This window comes from Seriola dumerili, unplaced genomic scaffold, assembly GCF_002260705.1.
Source record: "Seriola dumerili isolate Sdu_G_001 unplaced genomic scaffold, Sdu_1.0 BDQW01000169.1, whole genome shotgun sequence".
NCBI lineage: Eukaryota > Metazoa > Chordata > Actinopteri > Carangiformes > Carangidae > Seriola > Seriola dumerili.
Window position 1 is genome coordinate 1,640,740 of NW_019174424.1, and position 21,825 is coordinate 1,662,564.

Genomic DNA, 21,825 nt, shown 5'->3' on the forward strand with positions numbered 1-21,825 from the left:
AGCAATGCATCAATAAAAGAAGAGAAAAAGAAATTGCAAACTGAGATGGTATTCAACGCAGGTCTTTAAACTTTAAGAAGACTTGCTATTTATTATTTTTAATGGCAAATTCATTGAGCATGTTTGTAAGGTCTAATGGACAAATTAAGATGAATAAAAAAAGTTTGAGAACTTTTAAATTATGACTTTTTGTACGATTCTGTACAGCTGATAATTAACAATTTCTTGTCTGTGAAGGACAAATTCCTACAAGCATAACATTTAATGTGAAATGCAAGGGCGTAGGTTTGCATATGGACGGTAGGGACATGTCTGTACCAATATTTTGGGAGGACAGAATTGTCTTTACCAATATTTGAGTGAACTTGTTCGCACTTTGTTTGGAGTGAAATCATTAAATTGATCCAATGTGCCCTCCAAGTGGCTTAGTTTGTAAGAAACCCGATTTAGGCATGCTACCACTTGATTGACTGAAAGGGCGGGGCATTTTTATGCCTTACTATCTTGCGATGTTTTTTGCCTTACTATACTATGAGGTTTTTTTGCATTACGATACTATGAGGTTTTTTGAGATTTTGATGTATTACTATACTATATATTGTTAATCCCTTGATGAGCTGCGAAGGTGGTGTAGTGGTTAGAGCTGTCCCCTTGTAGTCCAAAGGCTCTGGGTTCAAATCCCAGTCTTGGTTCATTTCTGTTTGGAGTTTGCATGTTCCAACTCATTTTTGACGTTTTTTTGCCTTACTATACTGTGACATTTTAATGTCTTTATGTACTAGGACGATTTTTGATATTTTTATGCCTTACTTTACTATGACGTTTTTTGATATTTTTATGCCTTACTATACTATGACATTTTTGTGACATTTTTATGCCTTACTATACTAAGATGTTTTTTGATATTTTCATGGATTACTATACTATATATCGTTGATCCCTTCACGAGCTTGCTAAGGTGGTGTAGTGGTTAGAGCTGTCCCCTTGTACTCCAAATGCTCTGGGTTCAAGTCCCGGTCATGTTTCTTCTCTGTGTACATGTCCCCCCACTTTTTTGATGTTTTTATTCCTTACTGAACCATAACGTTTTTATGCCTTATTGTACTATGATGTTTTTTTTTACCTTACTATACTGTGAATGTTTTTTGATGTTTTTATGCCTTACTATACTGTGGCATTTTTTGAGATTTTTGTGCGTTTCTATACTACGACATTTAAATGCCTTTCTGACGTTTTTTGACGTTATTTTTGCCTTACTATACTGACGTTTTTATGTCTTTCTGTACTATGACGTTTTTTGAGATTTTTTTACTTACTATGATGTTTTTTGCGATTTTTATGCCTTGCTATACTGTGACGTTTTTATGCCTTAATTTACAGTGACACTTTTATGCCTTACTATACAATGATGTTTTTTTGCCTTACTATACTGACTTTTTTGAGATTTTTATGCCTTGCTATACTGTGACGTTTTTATGCCTTACTATACTATGACATTTTTATTCCTTACTATACTATGATGTTTTTTGCCTTACTATACAGTGACATTTTTTAACGTTTTTATGCCTTACTTTACTATGACGTTTTTTTTTAGCTTTTTATGCCTTACTATACTGTGACGTTTTTTTCCTTACTATACTATAACATTTCTATGTCTTTCTGTACTATAAGGTTTTTTGAGATTTTTATGCCTTACTATACTATGACATTTTTTGAGATTTTTATGCCTTCCTATTCTATGACGTTTTTCTCCTTACTATACTATGACATTTTTATGTCTTTCTGTACTATGATGTTTTTTTAGATTTTTATTCCTTACTATACTATGATGTTGTTTATGAGATTTTTATGCCTTACTATACTATGACATTTTTTGAGATTTTTATGCCTTCCTATTCTATGACGTTTTTCTCCTTACTATACTATGACATTTTTATGTCTTTCTGTACTATGATGTTTTTTTAGATTTTTATTCCTTACTATACTATGATGTTGTTTATGAGATTTTTATGCCTTACTATACTATGACATTTTTATGTCTTTCTGTACTATGATGTTTTTTTAGATTTTTATTCCTTACTATACTATGATGTTGTTTATGAGATTTTTATGCCTTACTATACTATGACATTTTTATGTCTTTCTGTACTATGATGTTTTTTTAGATTTTTATTCCTTACTATACTATGATGTTGTTTATGAGATTTTTATGCCTTACTATACTATGACATTTTTATGTCTTTCTGTACTATGATGTTTTTTTAGATTTTTATTCCTTACTATACTATGATGTTGTTTATGAGATTTTTATGCCTTACTATACTATGACATTTTTATGTCTTTCTGTACTATGATGTTTTTTTAGATTTTTATTCCTTACTATACTATGATGTTGTTTATGAGATTTTTATGCCTTACTATACTATGACATTTTTATGTCTTTCTGTACTATGATGTTTTTTTAGATTTTTATTCCTTACTATACTATGATGTTGTTTATGAGATTTTTATGCCTTACTATACTATGACATTTTTATGTCTTTCTGTACTATGATGTTTTTTTAGATTTTTATTCCTTACTATACTATGATGTTGTTTATGAGATTTTTATGCCTTACTATACTATGACATTTTTATGTCTTTCTGTACTATGATGTTTTTTTAGATTTTTATTCCTTACTATACTATGATGTTGTTTATGAGATTTTTATGCCTTACTATACTATGACATTTTTATGTCTTTCTGTACTATGATGTTTTTTTAGATTTTTATTCCTTACTATACTATGATGTTGTTTATGAGATTTTTATGCCTTACTATACTATGACATTTTTATGTCTTTCTGTACTATGATGTTTTTTTAGATTTTTATTCCTTACTATACTATGATGTTGTTTATGAGATTTTTATGCCTTACTATACTATGACATTTTTATGTCTTTCTGTACTATGATGTTTTTTTAGATTTTTATTCCTTACTATACTATGATGTTGTTTATGAGATTTTTATGCCTTACTATACTATGACATTTTTATGTCTTTCTGTACTATGATGTTTTTTTAGATTTTTATTCCTTACTATACTATGATGTTGTTTATGAGATTTTTATGCCTTACTATACTATGACATTTTTATGTCTTTCTGTACTATGATGTTTTTTTAGATTTTTATTCCTTACTATACTATGATGTTGTTTATGAGATTTTTATGCCTTACTATACTATGACATTTTTATGTCTTTCTGTACTATGATGTTTTTTTAGATTTTTATTCCTTACTATACTATGATGTTGTTTATGAGATTTTTATGCCTTACTATACTATGACATTTTTATGTCTTTCTGTACTATGATGTTTTTTTAGATTTTTATTCCTTACTATACTATGATGTTGTTTATGAGATTTTTATGCCTTACTATACTATGACATTTTTATGTCTTTCTGTACTATGATGTTTTTTTAGATTTTTATTCCTTACTATACTATGATGTTGTTTATGAGATTTTTATGCCTTACTATACTATGACATTTTTATGTCTTTCTGTACTATGATGTTTTTTTAGATTTTTATTCCTTACTATACTATGATGTTGTTTATGAGATTTTTATGCCTTACTATACTATGACATTTTTATGTCTTTCTGTACTATGATGTTTTTTTAGATTTTTATTCCTTACTATACTATGATGTTGTTTATGAGATTTTTATGCCTTACTATACTATGACATTTTTATGTCTTTCTGTACTATGATGTTTTTTTAGATTTTTATTCCTTACTATACTATGATGTTGTTTATGAGATTTTTATGCCTTACTATACTATGACATTTTTATGTCTTTCTGTACTATGATGTTTTTTTAGATTTTTATTCCTTACTATACTATGATGTTGTTTATGAGATTTTTATGCCTTACTATACTATGACATTTTTATGTCTTTCTGTACTATGATGTTTTTTTAGATTTTTATTCCTTACTATACTATGATGTTGTTTATGAGATTTTTATGCCTTACTATACTATGACATTTTTATGTCTTTCTGTACTATGATGTTTTTTTAGATTTTTATTCCTTACTATACTATGATGTTGTTTATGAGATTTTTATGCCTTACTATACTATGACATTTTTATGTTTTCCTGTACTATGACGTTTTTTGCGATTTTTATGCTTTACTATACTATGACATTTTTATGCCTTAATATACATTGACACTTTTATGCCTTACTATACTATGACGTTTTAATGCCTTTCTATACTATGATAGTTTTAGATATTTTCATGTCTTACTGTTGTATGACTTTTGGATGTTTTTTTTGCCTTATTATACTATGACATTTTTATGTTTTCCTGTACTATGACGTTTTTTGAGATTTTTATGCTTTACTATACTATGACATTTTTATGCCTTAATATACAGTGACACTTTTATGCCTTACTATACAATGATGTTTTTTTCCTTGCTATACTATGACATTTCTGTGTCTTTCCTTACTATGAGGTTTTTTTAGATTTTTATGCCTTACTATACTATGACTTTTTTTGAGATTTTTATGCCTTGCTATACTGTGACGTTTTTATGCCTTAATATACTATGATATTTTTATGCCTTACTATACTATGATGTTTTTTTGCCTTACTATACAGTGACGTTTTTTAACGTTTTTATGCCTTACTATACTGTGACTTTTTTTGAGATTTTTATGCCTTACTATACTGTGACGTTTTTATGCCTTAATATACTATGACATTTTTATGCCTTGATATACTATGACATTTTTATGCCTTTCTCTACTGTGATGTTTTTTGAGATTTTTATGCCTTGATATACTGTGACATTTTTATGTCTTACTATCCTATGACATTTTTTGAGATTTTTATGCCTTCCTATTCTATGACATTTTTTGATGTTTTTAAGCCTTACTATACTATGACATTTTTTTAGATTTTTATGCCTTGATATACTGTGACATTTTTATGCCTTACTATACTATGACATTTTTTGAGATTTTTATGCCTTACTATACTATTACATTTTTATGTCTTCCTTTACTATGATGCTTTTTGAGATTTTTTTACCTTAATATACTATGATGTTTTTTGCGATTTTTATGCCTTTCTATACTGTGACATTTTTTGATGTTTTTATGCCTTGCTATAGTGTGAAGTTTTTATGTCTTACTATACTATGATGTTTTTTGAGATTTTTATGCTTTACTATACTATGACATTTTTATGCCTTACTATACTGTGATGTTTTTATGCCATAGTACACTGTGAAGTTTTTTGACGTTTTTTTGCCTTACTATACTATGACATTTTAATGTCTATGTACTATGAAGTTTTATGATTTTTTTTATGCCTTACTATACTATGACGTTTTCGATGTTTTTATGCCTTACTATACTATGATGTTTTTTTACCTTATTATACTATGACATTTTTTGAGATTTTTATGCTTTACTATACTGTGACGTTTTTTGAGATTTTTATGCCTAACTACACTATGACGTTTTAATGCCTTTCTATACAATGATTCTTTCAGATATTTTCCTGTCTTACTATAGTATGACTTTTTTGATTTTTTTTTGCCTTACTATACTATTACATTTTTATGTCTTCCTTTACTATGATGTTTTTTGAGATTTTTTACCTTAATATACTATGATGTTTTTTGCGATTTTTATGCCTTTCTATAATGTGACGTTTTTTGATGTTTTTATGCCTTGCTATAGTGTGAAGTTTTTATGTCTTACTATACTATGATGTTTTTTGAGATTTTTATGCTTTACTATACTATGACATTTTTATGCCTTACTATACTGTGACGTTTTTATGCCATAGTACACTGTGAAGTTTTTTGACGTTTTTTTGCCTTACTATACTATGACATTTTAATGTCTATGTACTATGACGTTTTATGATTTTTTTTATGCCTTACTATATTATGACGTTTTAGATGTTTTTATGCCTTACTATACTATGATGTTTTTTTACCTTATTATACTATGACATTTTTTGAGATTTTTATGCTTTACTATACTGTGACGTTTTTTGAGATTTTTATGCCTAACTACACTATGACGTTTTAATGCCTTTCTATACTATGATTCTTTCAGATATTTTCCTGTCTTACCATAGTATGACTTTTTTGATTTTTTTTTGCCTTACTATACTATTACATTTTTATGTCTTCCTTTACTTTGATGTTTTTTGAGATTTTTTACCTTAATATACTATGATGTTTTTCTGCGATTTTTATGCCTTTCTATAATGTGACGTTTTTTGATGTTTTTATGCCTTGCTATAGTGTGAAGTTTTTATGTCTTACTATACTATGACGTTTTTTGAGATTTTTATGCTTTACTATACTATGACATTTTTATGCCTTACTATACTGTGTTGTTTTTATGCCATAGTATACTGTGAAGTTTTTTTTACGTTTTTTTGCCTTACTATACTATGACATTTTAATGTCTTTATGTACTATGACGTTTTTTGACTTTTTTATGCCTTATTATACTATGATGTTTTTGAGATTTTTATGCCTTACTATACTATGACGTTTTTTGAGATTTTTATGCCTAACTATATTCTGATGTTTTTAGAGATTTTTATGCCTCACTATACCATGACGTTTTTGATACTTTCATGTATTACTATACTATGTATCGGTTCATGACCTGTTAAGGTGGTGTAGTGGTTAGAGCTGACACCTCACAGTCTCAAGGTTCTAGGTTCAAATCCCGGTCTTGGTCCCTTTCTGTGTGGAGTTTACATGTGCTCCCTCTTTTTTGACCTTTTATTTGCCTTACTATACTATGATACGTTGATGCATTCATGAGCTGGTAAGGTGGCGTAGTGGTTACACCTGTCCCCTTGTAGTCCAATAGCTCTCGGTTCAAATCCCAGTGTTGGTACCTTTTTGTGTGGAGTTGGCATGTTCCAACTAATTTTTGACATTTTTATTCCTTACTGTACTATAACATTTTTTGCCTGACTATACTGTGACGTTTGTTTTATGTTTTTATGGCTTACTTCACTATGACATTTTTTTCATGCCTTACTATACTGTTACGTTTTTTGAGATGTTTATGCCATACTATACTATGAGGTTTTTTGATGTTTTTATGCCTTACTATAGTATGATGTTTTTTTGCCTTATTATATTTTGACATTTTTTAACGTTTTTATGCCTTACTATATTATGAAGTTTTTTTGCCATACTGTATAATGACATTCTTTGAGATTTTTATTCCTAACTATACTATGTCGTTTTTTGATACTTTCATGTATTACTATACTATGAAATGTGATCCCTTCAAGAGCTGCTAAGGTGGTCTAGTGGTTAGAGCTGACACCTTGCAATCAGAAGGTTCCAGGATCAAAACCCAGCCTTCCAGTGTGGAGTTCACATGTTCTCCCTCTTTTTTGACGTTTTTATACCTTACTATACTATGATACGTTGCTTCATTCATGAGGTGGTAAGGTGGTGTAGTGGTTAGAGCTGTCCCCTTGTAGTCCAAAGGCTCTGGGTTCAAATCCCAGTCTTGGTGCCTTTCTGTGTGGAGTTCGCATCTTCAAACTGATTTTTGACGTTTTTATTCCTTACTGTACTATAACATTTTTTGCCTGACTATACTGTGACGTTTGTTTTATGTTTTTATGACTTACTTCACTATGACATTTTTTTCATGCCTTACTATACTGTTACGTTTTTGAGATGTTTATGCCATACTATACTATGAGGTTTTTTGATGTTTTTATGCCTTACTTTACTGAGACGTTTTTTTTTTTACTTTACTATACTGTGAGGTTTTTTGAGATTTGTATACGTTACTATACTATGACGTTTTTGAGATTTTTATGCCTTACTATAGTATGATTTTTTTTTGCCTTATTATATTTTGACATTTTTTAACGTTTTTATGCCTTACTATATTATGAAGTTTTTTTGCCATACTATATAATGACATTCTTTGAGATTTTTATTCCTAACTATACTATGACGTTTTTTTGATACTTTCATGTATTACTATACTATGAAATGTGATCCCTTCAAGAGCTGCTAAGGTGGTGTAATGGTTAGAGCTGATGCCTTGCAGTCAGAAGGTTCCAGGATCAAAACCTGGCCTTTCTGTGTAGAGTTCACATGTTCTCCCTCTTGATTGACGTTTTTATGCCTTACTATATTATGATACGTTGATCCATTCATGAGGTGGTAAGGTGGTGTAGTGGTTAGAGCTGTCCCCTTGTAGTCCAATGGCTCTGGGTTCAAATCCCAGTCTTGGTGCCTTACTGTGTGTAGTTTGCATTTTCCAACTTATTTTTGTCGTTTTTATTCCTTACTGTACTATAGCATTTTTTGCCTGACTATACTGTGACATTTTTTGATGTTTTTATGCCTTACTATACTATAAATCGTTGATCCATTCATGAGGTGGTAGGGTGGTAGGGTGGTATAGTGGTATAGTGGTATAGTGGTATAGTGGTTAGCGCTGACACTTTGCAGTCAGAAGGTTCCAGGATCAAAACCCGGCCTTTCTGTGTGGAGTTCACATGTTCTCCCTCTATTTTGAAGTTTTTATGCCTTACTATACTATGATACGTTAATCGACCACATTGATGAGGTGGTAAGGTGGCGTAGTGGTTAGAGCTGTCCCCTTGTAGTCCAATGGCTCTGGGTTCAATTCCCATTCTTGGTGCCTTTCTGTGTGTAGTTTACATTTTCCAACTTATTTTTGACGTTTTTATTCCTTACTGTACTATAAAATTTTTTGCCTGAGTATACTGTGACATTTTTTGATGTTTTTATGCCTTACTATACTATAAATCGTTGATCCATTCATGAGGTGGTAGGGTGGTATAGAGGTTAGCGCTGACACTTTGCAGCCAGAAGGTTCCAGGATTAAAACCTGGCCTTTCTGTGTGGAGTTCACATGTTCTCCCCCTATTTTGAAGTTTTTATGCCTTACTATACTATGATACGTTAATCCATTGATGAGGCGGTAAGGTGGCGTAGTGGTTAGAGCTGTCCCCTTGTAGTCCAATGGCTCTGGGTTCAATTCCCATTCTTGGTGCCTTTCTGTGTGTAGTTTACATTTTCCAACTTATTTTTGACGTTTTTATTCCTTACTGTACTATAAAATTTTTGCCTGACTATACTGTGATTTGAGATTTTTATGCCTTACTATACTATGACGTTTTTTGATGTTTTTATGCCTTACTATACTGTGACGTTTTTTTTTTTGCCTTACTATACTGTGATGTTTTTTGAGATATTTATGCCTTACAATTTATGACTTTTTTGATATTTTTATGCCTTACTATACTATGACGTTTTTTGATGTTTTTTTTGCCTTACTATACTACAACGTTTTTTCTATGTTTTTATGCCTTACTGTACTATGACGTTTTTTGATATTTTCGTGCCTTACTATACTATGAAATTTTTATGTCTTTCTTTACTAAGACGTGTTTTAGATTTTTATGCCTTACTATACTATGACGTTTTTTGTCGTTTTTTTTGCCTTACTTTACTACAACGTTTTTTCTATGTTTTTATGCCTTACTGTACTATGACGTTTTTTGATATTTTCGTGCCTTACTATACTATCACGTTTTTTGAGATTTTTTTGCCTTACTATACTATGACATTTTAATGCCTTTCTATACTATGATGTTTTTAGATATTTTCCTGTCTTAATATAGTATGACTTTTTTGATTTTTTTTTTGCGTTACTATACTATTACATTTTGATGTCTTCATTTACTATGATGTTTTTTGAGATTTTTTACCTTAATATACTATGATGTTTTTTGCGATTTTTATGCCTTTCTATACTGTGACGTTTTTTGATGTTTTTTTTCCCTTACTATACTATGACATTTTTATGTCTTACTATACTATGACGTTTTTTGAGATTTTTATGCTGTACTATACTATGACGTTTTTTAGATTTTTAAGCCTTTCTATACTATGACGTTTTTTGATGTTTTTATGCCTTACTATACTGTGACGGTTTTTGAGATATTTATGCCTTACAATATATGACGTTTTTTGATATTTTTATGCCTTACTATACAATGCCTTACTATACTATGAAGTTTTTTGACATTTTTATGCCTTACTATATTATGCCATTTTTTGACGTTTTAATGCCTTTCTATACTATGAGAGTTTTAGATATTTTCATGTCTTACTATAGTATGACTTTTTGGATGTTTTTTTTGCCTTACTATACTATGACATTTTTATGCCTTACTATACTATGACGTTTTTTGATGTTTTTTTTGCCTTACTATACTACAACGTTTTTTCTATGTTTTTATGCCTTACTGTACTATGATGTTTTTTGATATTTTCGTGCCTTACTATACAATGAAATTTTTATGTCTTTCTTTACTAAGACGTTTTTTAGATTTTTATGCCTTACTATACTATGACGTTTTTTGACCTTTTTTTTGCCTTACTATACTATGATGTTTTTTGCAATTTTTATGCCTTTCTATACTGTGACGTTTTTTGATGTTCTTATGCCTTGCTATAGTGTGAAGTTTTTATGTCTTACTATACTATGACATTTTTTGAGATTTTTGTGCCTTGATATACTGTCATGTTTTTTGACATTTTTTTACCTCACTATACTATGACCTTTTAATGCCTTTCTATACTATGAGAATTTTAGATATTTTCATGTCTTACTATAGTATGACTTTTTGGATGTTTTTTATGCCTTATTATACTGTGGCGTTTTTATGTCTTTATGTACTATGACGTTTTTTGATTTTTTTATGCCTTACTTTACTATAACGTTGTTTTGAGATTTTTATGCCTTGCTATACTGTGACGTTTGTATGCCGTACTACACTGTGAAGTTTTTTGACATTTTTTTTACTTACTACACGATGACATTTTAATGTCTATGTACTATGACGTTTTTTGAGATTTTTATGCCTAACTACACTTTGACATTTTTATGCCTTATTATACTGTGGCGTTTTTATGTCTTTATGTACTATGACGTTTTTTGATTTTTTTATACCTTACTTTACTATGACGTTTTTTTTTAGTTTTTTATGTCTAACTACACTATGATATTTTTATGCCTGACTATACTATGACGTTTTTTTAGATTTTTATGCCTTGATATACTATAACATTTTTATGCCTTACTATACTGTTATGTTTTTTGACATTTTTTTAACTTACTATACTATGACGTTTTAATGCCTTTCTATACTATGAGAGTTTTAGATATTTTCATGTCTTACTATAGTATGACTTTTTGGATGTTTTTTTTGCCTTACTATACTATGACATTTTTATGTCTTCCTGTACTATGACGTTTTTTGAGATTTTTATGCTGCACTATACTATGACGTTTTTTAGATTTTTATGCCTTTCTATACTATGACGTTTTTTGATGTTTTTATGCCTTACTATACTGTGACGGTTTTTTTTGCCTTACTATACTGTGATGGTTTTTGAGATATTTATGCCTTACAATTTATGACGTTTTTTGATATTTTCATGTCTTACTATACTATGACTTTTTGGATGTTTTTTTTGCCTTACTATACTGTGACATTTTTATGTCTTCCTGTACTATGACGTTTTTTGAAATTTTTATGCTGTACTATACTATGACATTTTTTTAGATTTTTATGCCTTACTATACTATGACATTTTTTGAGATTTTTATGCCTTGATATACTATGACATTTTTATGCCTTACTATACTGTTATGTTTTTTGACATTTTTTTAACTTACTATACTATGACGTTTTAATGCCTTTCTATACTATGAGAGTTTTAGATATTTTCATGTCTTACTATAGTATGACTTTTTGGATTTTTTTTTTGCCTTACTATACTGTGACATTTTTATGTCTTCCTGTACTATGACGTTTTTTGAGATTTTTATGCTGTACTATACCATGACATTTTCGATGTTTTTATGCCTTACTATACTATGACATTTTAATGTCTTTATGTACTATGACGTTTTTTGATTTTTTTTTTATGCCTTACTTTACTATAACGTTGTTTTGACATTTTTTTTCCTTACTATACTATGACATTTTAATGTCTATGTACTATGACGTTTTTTGATTTTTTTATGCCTTACTATACTATGACGTTTTTTGGGATTTTTATGCTTTACTATACTGTGATGTTTTTTGAGATTTTTATGCCTAACTACACTATGACATTTTTATGCCTTATTATACTGTGATGTTTTTTGAGATTTTTATGCTGTACTATACTATGACATTTTTTGAGATTTTTATGCCTAACTACACTATGATATTTTTATGCCTGACTATACTATGACGTTTTTTTAGATTTTTATGCCTTGATATACTATAACATTTTTATGCCTTACTATACTGTTATGTTTTTTGACATTTTTTTAACTTACTATACTATGACGTTTTTTTAGATTTTTATGCCTTACTATACTATGACATTTTAATGTCTTAATGTACTATGATGTTTTTTGATTTTTTTAAGCCTTACTATACTATGTCGTTTTTATGCCTTACTATACTATGACATTTTAATGTCTTAATGTACTATGATGTTTTTTGATTTTTTTAAGCCTTACTTTACTATAACGTTGTTTTGAGATTTTTGTGCCTTGCTATACTGTGACGTTTGTATGCCGTACTACACTGTGAAGTTTTTTGACATTTTTTTGCCTTACTATACTGTGATGGTTTTTGAGATATTTATGCCTTACAATTTATGACGTTTTTTGATATTTTCATGTCTTACTATACTATGACTTTTTGGATGTTTTTTTTGCCTTACTATACTATGCCATTTTAATGTCTATGTACTATGACGTTTTCGATGTTTTTATGCCTTACTATACTATGACGTTTTTTTTACCTTACTATACTATGACGTTTTTTGAGATTTTTATGCTTTACTATATTGTGACGTTTTTTGACATTTTTTTACCTTACTATACTATGACGTTTTTTGAGATTTTTATGCTTTACTATACTTTGACGTTTTTTGAGATTTTTATGCCTTATTATACTGTGATGTTTTTATGCCGTACTACACTGTGAAGTTTTTTGATGTTTTTTTGCCTTACTATACTATGACATTTTAATGTCTTTATGTACTATGACGTTTTTTGATTTTTTTATGCCTTACTTTACTATGACGTTTTTTTTTAGTTTTTTATGCCTTACTATACTACAACGTTTTTTCTATGTTTTTATGCCTTACTTTACTGTGAATCCAGTCATGACCTGCTAAGGTGGTGTAGTGGTTGGAGCTGACACCTTGCAGTCAGAGGTTTCCAGGTTCAAATCCTGGACTTTCTGTGTGGAGTTTACATGTGCTCCCTCTTTTTTGACATTTTTATGCCTTACTATACTATGACACGTTGATCCATTCATGTGGTGTTGTAGTGGTACCTGACACCTTGCAGTCTGAAGGTTAGTAAACCATTTGGTTGATGGCATTAAAAAGCAAATCTCTTTGTTTTTGAGGGGTGGCAGGGTTTTTTTGCTTTCCTTCCAATATTGAGACCAAAACTAAACTAATTGCATGGTGGAGCAAAATGTGAAACATCATGTGCTGCACTTTTAATGACTCATGTCTTTAATGCAGATCATTAATGAAACAACATGACTCCCCAGGGCACCCAACTCTGATAAAAGACCAATCAATAGATATTTATACCTCTGAACCTACTTTTACTGAATTCTTCATACAGCAGAAAGCTAACCACCAATAACCTCGCTCAGTCTTCCTATTTATTACACACTCTCTCCCGCCTCATGAGTCTCTGATAACTTTGAAATATAAGCACTGACTTTGGCCATCATCCTTCTTCTTCAAGTTAAGTCTTTTTACCAGCGTTCTCATGATAATATATTGCCGCCTATACAGCTTCCCACACATGCAGATAACTCGCTTTTCCCTCCTGGCAGTGTCTCACCCTGAGTGTTGAAAATAGCTGAGACCTGAACACAACTTGTGTAACATTGATTTGAAATTCAATCTAGACAGCTACCTTTGGGCCCTGGGCCAGTTCTTAGATCCCTCTCTGATACCGATTCTGGAGGATGCAACAAAAAAAAAGCAGTGTGTGTGGAGGAAAATAAAGAGAAATGAGCAGATGCAGAGTCAGGAATACAGACAAAATGTATAGATACACACACAGCAACCTTGACAGTCTTTGCCTATGTTTTCTTTGATACTTGTGTGTGTGGTGCTGCTGACAGACAAGCACCCTCTGACACAAATCACCAGACTGAAGAGGTTTTATCTCCCTATCTTTTATCCGGTCCTCCATCCTTTCACCTGTGTGTCACCCTGAGAGCTGTTGTGAGTACTCTACAAGGTGCCATTTACCCACAAGTGTCCTGAATACATCACACTAATCGCACTTGCATTTCTCCCAAACTCATACACACACAAAAAAAAGTCTTAGCAGACAATTTCACAGCAGATGAGGCATTGCTCTTTTGAAAACATAGACTGTAGTAATCAATGTGAGGAGGGAGGGAAAAAGGTATACACTTAAGTAAAACATTTTGTAAACTATCTATCTGTTGTCTTTATTGTGCCATGATGAAAAAAAGTGGCGAGGAGGAAAAAATAAGGAGGTGGATGATGGGAAAACTAGAAAACACGAAGCAGGGTCTAATATTCTTGAGTCTCCTTTTATCTCTCCCCAAATGAAAATCCAGATTTCCCAAAACAGTAACCTGCATGCAAAAATTTTCTTCTTGTTATTCTCTTCTTGTAGTCTTATGACTCTTTATGCTTTGGCCACTACAATGCCATATGTTGTTGTCATGGCTCTGAACAAGTTAAGCCCATAGGATGCATTAGAGCAACTCACTGTCTTGTTAGTTACAGCCATTTACATGGTTGATGGGGTTGATTGCTTGTTATGGCTGACTACATAAGAGAGCCAGGCTAATGCTGCATTCATGTCATATCGGAGTTATCGTAATTTCAAGTTTCTGATTTGTTAATTGGGTTCATGCCAACATCCAAGTTGTAATCACAACAGGGAAAGTCTGATACTGATATTTTAATGGCGAAGTAACTGATAGCTAAACATCTTCTATGCTAACGATCCTTTCAATTGTATGTGTGAGTGTTGCAGTTGAATATACCCAGACCTCATAGCCAAGCACTACCCATGTCTTCTCAGCCACCCACACACAAATACACAGGACATAGGGCCAGACAGAGACAAAGAAGCCTGTCAGTGGTGGGCTAAAATCTGCAGTGGATTACCAATAGTTGACAGATCTCCTGTGTTCCCTCCCTCTCTCTCTATATCATTTTATATGTTGGATTATTGCAGCACTTGGTCAGTGGGAGTAGGCACTGTACAGTTTTTCTACCTGCCACCCTGGCACCCTTTTCCCCTGGATAGAGGTTGAATACTGCTCGGTCAGACATGTTTTCCTGTCATTTTAAAATAGCCCATTCCACCCAGCTGGGAAAAACAAACTACATATGGTTCCATCTTTACTCAGCATGCACGCGTGAAGAAAGTTGCTGACTTGCTCTCATCAGCTTCACCCCCAAAGGTGACATGAAAGTGTTTAGCACGTTGAGTCTCTCTCACTGGGTTTGTCTCTACTGCCCCCTCTCTGCAGTCTGGCTCTGTGACAGTGTATTTTGCGTGTCTGTGTGTGAGAGAGAGATAGAAAGAAAGAAAGAAAGAAAGAAAGAAAGAAAGAAAGAAAGAAAGAAAGAAAGAAAAAAAAAAAGAGGAGTGTGTATGCAGAGTCTGGGCCACAGCTGTTGTGGTTTTCCCCCCCCCCCCCATCTTTCTCTAATATAACCCTCCACTGTGCAGGTCTAAGCTCATGAAAGAGCATTAAAACTGCCAAGTCAGCGCAAACTGAGGCCACATAGGCCCGCAGTTCAGTTTCATCACTTCATACACTCACACACACACACACACACACACACACACACACACACACACACACACACACACAGATTCTGCTGAACTATGAACAGCACGTTTGCTGTAGCCTAATCACACACTCCTTCACATAAAGGGGCTTTTATTATCAAGGACACTCACTGATAAAGGAGTTGTGTATACATAACCGTGAGGGGTAACTGTGATTTTTCATTTTTCAGTGTGTGTGTGTGTGTGTGTGTGTGTGTGTGCTTTCACATCACAAACCTGCTATTGCCTACATTCAAAATTCTAAGGAGCTTCCTCCCTGACAGGAAATTGCATTCTACATCTTGGTGACCATGGAAACCAAAGCCTGTAATGCCTGTCAGTCAGGTTTATGTAACATATTTTGCACAGTGCAAAGTAAATTCGGGGAAGAAACATAATATAAAACTCATATATGGTCAAAAAGCTTGGACGTCAATACAATCAGAAGCATTTCCTTGTTGAGAGAGAAGAGCTTCAACTTTAGACTGTCTTTCTCTTTCTTGCTAACATGCCATAGAGAATAAACTATTCAAGTAAAGGCTGTTGTTGTGTTCAACTCAGGGCAAAATGTGAGGAAAAATTTCACATCTCGGTGCATTTTTTTTTTTTACGCTGAGCCTTTTCAGCAACCCTGATTATCTATACATGCACAACGTGCCTTGATAATGGCATATTTGAATGATAACAAGGTGCATTTACAGGTGCTTTGAGGTCACCTTTTACTCCACTCCCTGTTCATCTATGCAGTATTTTTTATCCCCTGCCATGCACCCTGAAAACAAAAACACCATCACACCCCTCCTTATTCTGGGTGGGAAAGAAGGGGTCACAATGGCTGCAATTTCTGTAAATGACGGTTTCAATGACATGTAAAAGAATAGGAGGGGAGGTTATTTTCTTTTGTCAGTGTTTTTTTTTTAAAGAAAACAGGGAGGAGGGGGAGGGAAAATAATGCACTGCTCCACCCTGAAGTCCAATCCACACTAATGGAGTGGAGGAGGGGAGGAGAGATAAAGGAAGGTAGAGAGGGAGGGGATACAGTATGTGCATGTGTGTGTGTAAGGTTTAGCTGACTGTGTGCAAGCAGAGCAGTTACAGTGCAGGTTATTTCAGGTGTGTCTACATATGTGTGTTAGAAAGAAAAAACAAGTGTGTGAGCGTGGAGAGATAATGTCTTGCTTACAGACGAGCGGACAGACTGACAGAGAGAAAGACGGACACAAAGGGGCCTATAGCAGTCTGTCTATTTGTGTGTGTGTGTGTGTGTGTGTGTGTGTGTGTGTGTGTGTGTGTGTGTGTGTGTGTGTGTGTGTTTGCTGGGAGCATGACAGCAGGATGTGAGCAGAAATCTCATCCAGCTTCCCCCTCAGCAGCCTTGTCCACACAGGCTTTGGTCTCCCTGCGTCAGTTTGTGTCCTAGAAAGGGACGCTGAGATGAGTTTCACGCTGCAGGAAACGAAATTTTGATGAAAGCTGAGGAGATCAGCATAGACGGGAGCAGAAATGTCTCAAATCAAAAGACAACACACATAACATTAAAGCACATCTTTGTTACAATACTGTTTGTAACATCATCTCCTTCCTGATGAGTCAGTACTCAAGAGACAGATGATACAAGGAAAGTTGCTCCAGGACTTTGTATGAATTCACATTTTCAGCTTTCTCATTGTTCAACCCCCCAATTTGAACATTTTTCAGTTCAGGATTATTATGATTATTGGCTTTCCAATAAGTCTAACTATTCATTATAATTATTTTATTTCCTATTGTTCCTCTTATCTCAACACAAAATGTAAAATACATGAGTACAAAGAAATCACATTAAAAACGACGGCTTTGACTAAAAACATTTCCTGCTGATGTTATGTTTAATGTTTCCTTGTAAACCACTGTCTTTCAGGCAGACACGGGAGCAGGAAACCCCTCCAGACTTCTTTTACTTCTCCGACTTCGAGAGGCACAATGCTGAGATTGCTGCTTTTCACTTGGACAGGTGAGTCCCCCCCCCCCCCCCCCCCCCCCCCCCAAAAAAAAAAAAACTATTGTGCTCTGTGAGATCTCTCAGTGACTCATCTGGTTCCTGTTAAGAGTGCGTTTTCAAATCATCCTTCACAGTGTGTTCCAGGAAGAATAGCAAGTCACACATGTTCGTTCACACAGACAGCGACACTTTAACCCCCATTATAAACCGGAGGTGCGCCATAATGGATTTAAGCTGTGAAAATTTGAATAGGATTAAGTACATGAGGGATTAGATAACACACAGCTGGGAACATCTCCTCTCCTTGCTGCTGAGGATATTGATTTCCACATGATCCTTTCACTCTAAGGACAAGTTTTAAAAAAAGACTTCTCAACAGAGAGTAGTGCTAAGAAGAGTCAAATATGATGGTTTGGGATTCTGGGGGTGGATGATAAATGGACCACAGGTCGTCTTAAAGTCTTCTGCGGGCATAGTAATTAGCTCACACATGCTCTCGCACACACACACACACACGCTCGCTCGCTCACTGTCTGTTCGATGAGGTCAGTGGTATGTGTTTGCATGGGCAGGAAAATCAAGCCGAACAGGAAATCATAGACACACCATTAGGACATAGTTTCTTGGCCATAAAGAGCAGTTTGTTTTTGTTTGCATGCATCCTGCAGGGCTGCCTATGAATTAAAATCTAGTTGCTCGGCCTCTGAATCAGGAATGCAGAGGAGTGCTGTGATGTTTTGCTCAACTAAAAGTTTCTTTGATTGGATTTTTAATTCTAGACAGTTCTCATGAAATGCACTAAAGTATCGTGAAGATTTGTTACATCACTGTTTTCCAGTAATCACTTCTAAATCTCACTGTTCTTTGTACTATCTCACCATCTGTTGTGAACTCCTTGTGACTCAGGGGTGTGCACACAAATAGATGCAAATACCTACCCACACACACACACACGCACACACACTCACAGGTGCTCCTTTGTCACCAGGGCCCTACGTGACGGTGCAGTTTGCTGCTCGTGAATGCTGTCCTCTGTAGGCTTAAGTTTCGCCAACTGTGTTCCACTCAGCCAGTCTGTCTGTGTGTCTGCCTGCTCCCAGGGGGCTTAGTTTAAGTCTCACACTGGTTCAGGGTCATTTGGACACAAAACATAGAGTGAGACAGGCTAAACAGGGACTGAAGAGGTATCATGTTCCGACATGAAGAATGAGAGAGAGATGCAGACGGAGATGGAGCGAGAGAATGGGAGGACAAGAAGTCGAGAGCAGGATGAGTGGAATTAACCTGCTCTCTACCATCTGAATATAAGCAGAGGGTTAGAACAAATCATGACTACTGCATTGTGTTGGCGAGACAGACACTGTAAAACCTCCTTGTTTCCAATCACACAGGCAGACAGAAAGCAATGTAAAGATGATGAATTATTAATACATCTTTTGTGCTGAAACCATACAGATCAAGTTCTATGCTGACAAGTTTGATGGGAAATCACTAAACATTATTCTTCTGTGAAGAAACAGATCCCGATGTCCCACTTTTTCTTTGGGATGTTTAGACAATAATGGACAGATGATGTACAGTATATTGCCACAGATGAGAATGACCTGGTGCATTGTGGCTGCATCCATTCAGAGGAAAGTAAAGTCAGAAAGATTGTGTAAGACAGTAACATTTGGAATTTGGAAACAGCCTGATGACTGGGTTTTAAATATTATATAATGTGACTCTGGCTCCAGGATCCTTGACTTCCGGAGAGTGCCCCCGGTGGCAGGACGTCTTGTCAATATGACGAGGGAGATCAGAGATGTGACACGTGATAAGAAGCTGTGGAGGACCTTCTTCATCTCACCAGGTAGTGACTCTGCCAGCCTCTGCAGTTTGGCACAGTCTCTCGCATCCCATTTAAACAGAGCACAGGACAACATGAATGTAGACAACAAGTAAACTGGGTTATACACACAGTGTGGTTGTGTACGTGTGTATGTTTGTATGTCCTGGTGAAAATGAGAAGAATATTGCATGTGTGATCATAAATAAAGCCAAAGCCAAAAGTCACCAGAGGGTGGCACTGTAAGTCAGGTTACTCACAAAAGGACTAACTAACTATATATCTTAATATACAATGTTAATTAAGGGTAAATAAACTTAATTTGTGACAAACAAATCAAGACATGAAGTATTATAATGGAAACTACGGGTTAAATCAAAGCAAAGAAAAAGTCAAATTGTGTGTCAAATACATTTTTACTATACAAAGCAAGTCATTTGCCACAAAGGAGTAGCTGCCAGGCTGCACTTTCTCAAAGATGTCATTGCTAAACATTAAAGCAACTGTTTTTAAAACTATAGTGCAAAGATAAATTAAGTAATTTGGTTTTAAGAATATCAAGGACAATCGTGTAAGATTTTACGATTCTTTGATTAAACAATTTAGAGAAATGAAAGGTAAAATTCAAATGAGATGCTTTGAGCAGGCCAGTTTGATCTACATTCATATCATGTCAATAGGAAGACTGTGTTGAACCCTGAACCTGAGATTAGAAAACCATCCTGGACCTTCACTGTCTTAATTACTTCCTCATTCACATTCAGCCACATGTACAGTTGGCAAAGCGCGTCTTGCTCCTCCTCTGACTTTATTTCTAAACCAGCGTGTTTGCTTTGTCTCTCAGCCAATAACGTCTGCTTTTATGGAGAATGCTCTTACTACTGCTCCACTGAGCATGCTCTGTGCGGGAAACCAGACCAGATCGAAGGCTCACTCGCAGCCTTCCTGCCAGACCTGAACCTGGCCAAACGCAAGACCTGGAGAAACCCCTGGAGACGCTCCTACCACAAACGCAAGAAAGCAGAGTAAGGAAAAGACACTTGTAAACCAGATTCATGAATCTGTCAGCACTGACACACCTCATGACTTCTAGAGAAATTGATTGGTCTGTGCTAATTATCTAATCATCTACATTTCTGTGACTAATTATTAACTGACTCGATTTTAAAACATTTTCCCAGGTGGGAGGTGGACCCAGATTACTGTGATGAGGTGAAACAGACGCCCCCGTACGACCACGGCACTCGCCTGCTGGACATCATGGACATGACCATCTTTGACTTCTTAATGGGTGAGAGGCGAAGAATTTGGGTGTGACATTGCCTATAAATCTATGAATATCTCTCTTTCAAATACTAATTAATTAACTACAGCATCCTACTCTGACCCATATTTCTTACTCTTTCCTTGTACAGGGAATATGGATCGTCATCATTATGAAACTTTTGAGAAGTTTGGAAACGAAACTTTCATCATTCACCTCGACAACGGAAGAGGGTAAAACATTCATGTATTTTTTTAACTGTCTTAGCAACGAGTGAATATTTGATCCTCTGTAATGAAAATAGTTGCACTGGCATCTTGCAATGACTCAGACATTGTTTAGAAATTAAATGAAGTAATTAAAATCTGTCCACTCACCTTAAATATTAAACAATATCCAAGAATCTTCCATCACAACTAACAAAGCATTAGTCTGAACAGCTGTCATAGAGTTTTGTTTGTGTCTTTTGATCTTGTAGGTTTGGAAAACACTCCCATGATGAGCTGTCCATCCTGGTGCCCCTCAGCCAATGCTGCAGGTCAGACTTTTGGTCAACTTTTTTGTTTGTTTGTCCTGCTAATGACAGAATGAAATGAAATGTACTGTCTATTCATCGATTTTAGAGAATAAGTCATTATGTATTTGGTCACCCACTATCGGCTCCTGCATTGTCAACATCAGACATTTGATGCACAAGAAATATCAAAATCTTAAGGGGCAGTTACCATAAAAAATGCTAAGTAAAGTCCTCCTCCCCAGGGCATAAGAGCTGAGCTTTTGTCTAGTACTACACTCAGG

General features: G+C 34.1%; 1 protein-coding gene across 1 annotated transcript in view; it reads left to right on the forward strand.

Moving 5' to 3' along the window:
* The window catches only part of LOC111227056 (extracellular serine/threonine protein kinase FAM20C-like), a 50,172-nt gene that overhangs the window by 26,295 nt on the left and 2,052 nt on the right, over positions 1–21,825 (forward strand). Inside the window, exons 4-9 of the mRNA XM_022752435.1 lie at positions 17,855–17,947; positions 19,672–19,787; positions 20,608–20,788; positions 20,945–21,054; positions 21,179–21,260; positions 21,506–21,565. Of these exons, the coding sequence (XP_022608156.1) occupies positions 17,855–17,947; positions 19,672–19,787; positions 20,608–20,788; positions 20,945–21,054; positions 21,179–21,260; positions 21,506–21,565 (642 nt within the window). The remainder of the gene's footprint in view (positions 1–17,854; positions 17,948–19,671; positions 19,788–20,607; positions 20,789–20,944; positions 21,055–21,178; positions 21,261–21,505; positions 21,566–21,825) is intronic.